This window comes from Lactuca sativa, chromosome 9 (assembly GCF_002870075.4).
Source record: "Lactuca sativa cultivar Salinas chromosome 9, Lsat_Salinas_v11, whole genome shotgun sequence".
NCBI classification, from domain to species: Eukaryota; Viridiplantae; Streptophyta; class Magnoliopsida; order Asterales; family Asteraceae; genus Lactuca; species Lactuca sativa.
The window spans coordinates 213,587,279-213,590,888 of NC_056631.2; the positions used below are offsets into that span (position 1 = coordinate 213,587,279).

At 34.9% G+C, this 3,610-nt stretch overlaps 1 protein-coding gene across 1 annotated transcript; it reads left to right on the forward strand.

Moving 5' to 3' along the window:
• Positions 1-1,157: 1,157 nt before the first annotated feature.
• On the forward strand, positions 1,158-3,384 carry LOC111899024 (probable inactive receptor kinase At2g26730). Its single transcript, XM_023894905.2, has 2 exons — positions 1,158-2,397; positions 2,509-3,384. Exons 1-2 carry the CDS (start codon positions 1,158-1,160, stop codon positions 3,177-3,179), a joined length of 1,911 nt encoding a protein of 636 aa, XP_023750673.1. The 3' UTR covers positions 3,180-3,384.
• Positions 3,385-3,610: the final 226 nt, after the last annotated feature.

Consider the following 3,610-nt stretch of genomic DNA (forward strand, 5'->3'; position numbering starts at 1 on the left):
CCTGAACTCGGGATGTTACAAATATTATTTTGGAAAATTTAGAATTTTGTAAGCAATTTGTGATTCTAAAAAAGTATAGATTTGACTCAAGGTATTTCGCAAAAGTAAAAACACAAAAACGTGTACTTTCAAAAAAAGAATAATCTTGATCAGCTTTGCATATTATTAGGTGATATTTTGTGATCAAATTAAAAAAAAATGCATGATTAGTTTGTGGTATTCTATAAAAGTTTTATTTTGAAACAAATAGAAACAACAAAAGATAGGCATCAACTAGACAACGATGTGGAGGGGGCTGACCTTGGTTTGTTCAACATTTCTATGAAGTCAAAATATTCAATGTAGAGTTGGCTAAAAAAGATACTATTTGATATATAAATAAAACATATTATATTTATGGGTACTACAAGACAATAATGTTGACAATTCTTAGAAGCCGAAATTATTCCACAAGAATGTTAGAAGGTTTTTAACTTTTAAGCCGTTGGCATGAACGAATTCTCTTAATGATAAAACCATATTGATTTTATTTATAGAAATGACGACTGGGCTATCGGAGAAGATTTGGCTATATTTTTCATTTTTATAAGTCTTGATATGATAAGAGGTTGAGCGTGATTTAGTGATATCACATTTAAAAACATTTGGTCCTGACACCTATTAAATGTTTATTACTCTATCAGATTAAAGGTTAAATCTTACCCGGTCAGATTTTGATTTAATTAAATAAATTTGATTTTATCAACAACTATCAAAAAATACTTAGTTGAAGATGCCCTCACTTACAAAAATAAAATCTGAATACAAATCCGATCATAACATGTAATTTTATATCCTAAAAATTCTAGACTTGTTATTTTATATCTTTTAAACATTCTTATATAAAATTATTTCATGTATAAAATTACACATTCACCTATCAACAATCAATCATACACTTCCATCCATACATTTAGGAACCAAATGCCATACATCCTTTTGGTCTTAGGATTCTCAACTTGGACAATTCCAATAAAAATAAAATATGAATATAATTTTCTCGATTTCCTCTTCAAACAATGAACAATCTACAACTCATAAGCATCCCCATGGAATATTTTTCTTACATCTTGCTATTAGTACACAATTATTTTTAGCTCATTTTCAACATCACATCAATGAAAACCAAATCCAAAATCATGGGTTTTTCAAAGTTTTTCGTGTTACCCTTTTTTGCATCCATTATGCTACACAATTATATTGTCATTCATGCCCTTGAAAATGCCGAGATTGTCATAGGTTTCACTGAAGATGAAAGAAATGCTCTTTTGGCACTCAAAGATGGTTTACGTAGCACTTTTCTTGATGACCAATGGCAAAGCTTTGATTGTTTTGATCATTGGTATGGAGTCAATTGTAGTGACAATAGAGTCGTTGGTGTAACCCTTGAGAATCTTGACATCTATGGCGAAATCAAGCTTGATGCTTTTTTCAATCTCACTTCGTTATCAGTTTTAAGCTTCAAGAACAACTCATTATCTGGTGAACTAATGGATTTTTCAAGAAACATAGATCTCACATACCTTGACTTGTCTAACAACCATTTTAACGGCGTCATTTCACCTTCACTTGTCGATCTGGTTCTTCTACAATCATTGAATCTTCAAGATAATAGGTTGTCTGGTGCAATTCCATGGTTTGATCAATCAAGTTTGAAAGAACTTAATCTCTCAAACAACAATCTCTCAGGGCCAATACCAGATACGAAAAAACTTCAATCGTTTAACTCATCTTCATACGATCATAACTTATTTTTATGTGGACCGCCTTCTTCTACACCCTGCAGCTTCACATCACCGGCGACTAATAATTCCGGTAAGCCGGAGAAGTCTGGAATTGTCGTGATTCTGATTATCGTGAATATTCTAGGGTTGTTGGTTCTTCTTTTTCTGTTGCTACTGTTCTACAAAAAGAACAAACAACTTAATCAAAAGATCATAGAGAAGAAGGAGAAGGATGAGGAAAAGGCGGTGGAGGAAGTGGAAGTGGAGACATCAAGTAAGATGATGGATCGCCATGAAAATGGGGGGAAGGAAGATGAAGGGAAGCTTGAATTCGTTGATGGGGTGGCGGAGTTTGAGCTTGGAGATCTGATGAAAGCGTCAGCGGAGAGTTTGGGGAAAGGGAACTTCGGGAACACGTATCGAGCTCGATTAGAAGATGGTCGGAATGTGATTGTGAAGAGGCTGAGGGATTTGAAGCCATTAAGCAACGATGAATTCATGAAGATGATGAAAGAGATTGCAGCTCAGAAACACCCGAATTTGACGCCAATTCTTGCTTATTATTTCTCCAAAAACGAGAAGTTGTTGGTGCAGAAATTCATAACTAACGGGAATCTTTTCAATCATATCCATGGTAACTATTTAAAAAATATTAATCCATAAAATATAAAAATTTATGTATTTTGCACTTTTAATATCAATTTTAAAAAAAAAAATTAATCGAGTTTGATTTTTTTTAATATAGGAGGAAGAGGGACGACTGATCGAATTCCATTCCGATGGAGTGCAAGGTTAGCCGTCGCACGAGGAGTAGCTCGAGCCTTGGAATACTTACACATGAGCCCTAATTCCCAATCCCAAACCCTAGTTCCTCATGGCAATCTCAAATCATCCAATGTTCTCATCGATGAGAACAACATGGTTCTAGTTTCCGACTACGGTTTCACCTCAATCATCTCAAACACAATCGCCGTTCAACGGATGTTTGCCTTCAAATCTCCGGAATTCCTAACCTCCAAACGGGTCTCAAAGAAATCCGACGTATGGAGCTACGGGAGCCTAGTAATGGAGCTTCTAACAGGGAGACTTAGTGTCCAATCGGCTCCACAAGACGAGAACGCCGTGGATCTCTGCAATTGGGTTCACCGTGCTGTTCGTGAAGAATGGACAGCTGAGATCTTTGATCTGGAAATCATGGGACAAAGAAGTGCGACTCATGGGATGTTGAAATTGTTGCAATTAGCTGTTCGTTGTTGTGATAAATCGCCGGAAAAGCGGCCGGAGATGAGCGAGGTAGTAAGAGAAGTCGAGAGCATTAAGATCCCTAATGCTGATTCGGAAAGTGAAGAAGATATGTCTGGTGATGGTGATCGTTCGTTGACAGACGATTCCATGTCTGCAACTCCATCAAGATGATCACGATCTCCATCTCAAATCATTTACTGTGACTTACTTGTAAGAGTTCTGCATCTGGATGAATCTATGGTACAAAGTTGTTTGAATTTGGAGAGTTATTTATTTGGTTAATGTATGTAGTTATAGATGTTGATAATAATTCGATATGTAGTTTTGTGAATTCTATCAACTTTCACAATGTCAATTTAAATAAGTTGAAAAGTAACCGTGGTTGTTAATAATGGGTTAAATTGCAGACAATAACAACATACTTTGCAATTGCTACAAATATTAACTTATAATAGTGATGTATTTGCATTTTGTTACCAATATAGACATTATATTTTATTTGTTATGTATTGTTATTATGGTAAATTAACATGAGAGTATGATGTTATTATGAGTGAAGAATTGTAAGTTCGTTGCTGTTATGTGTATTTGAGGATCCATAA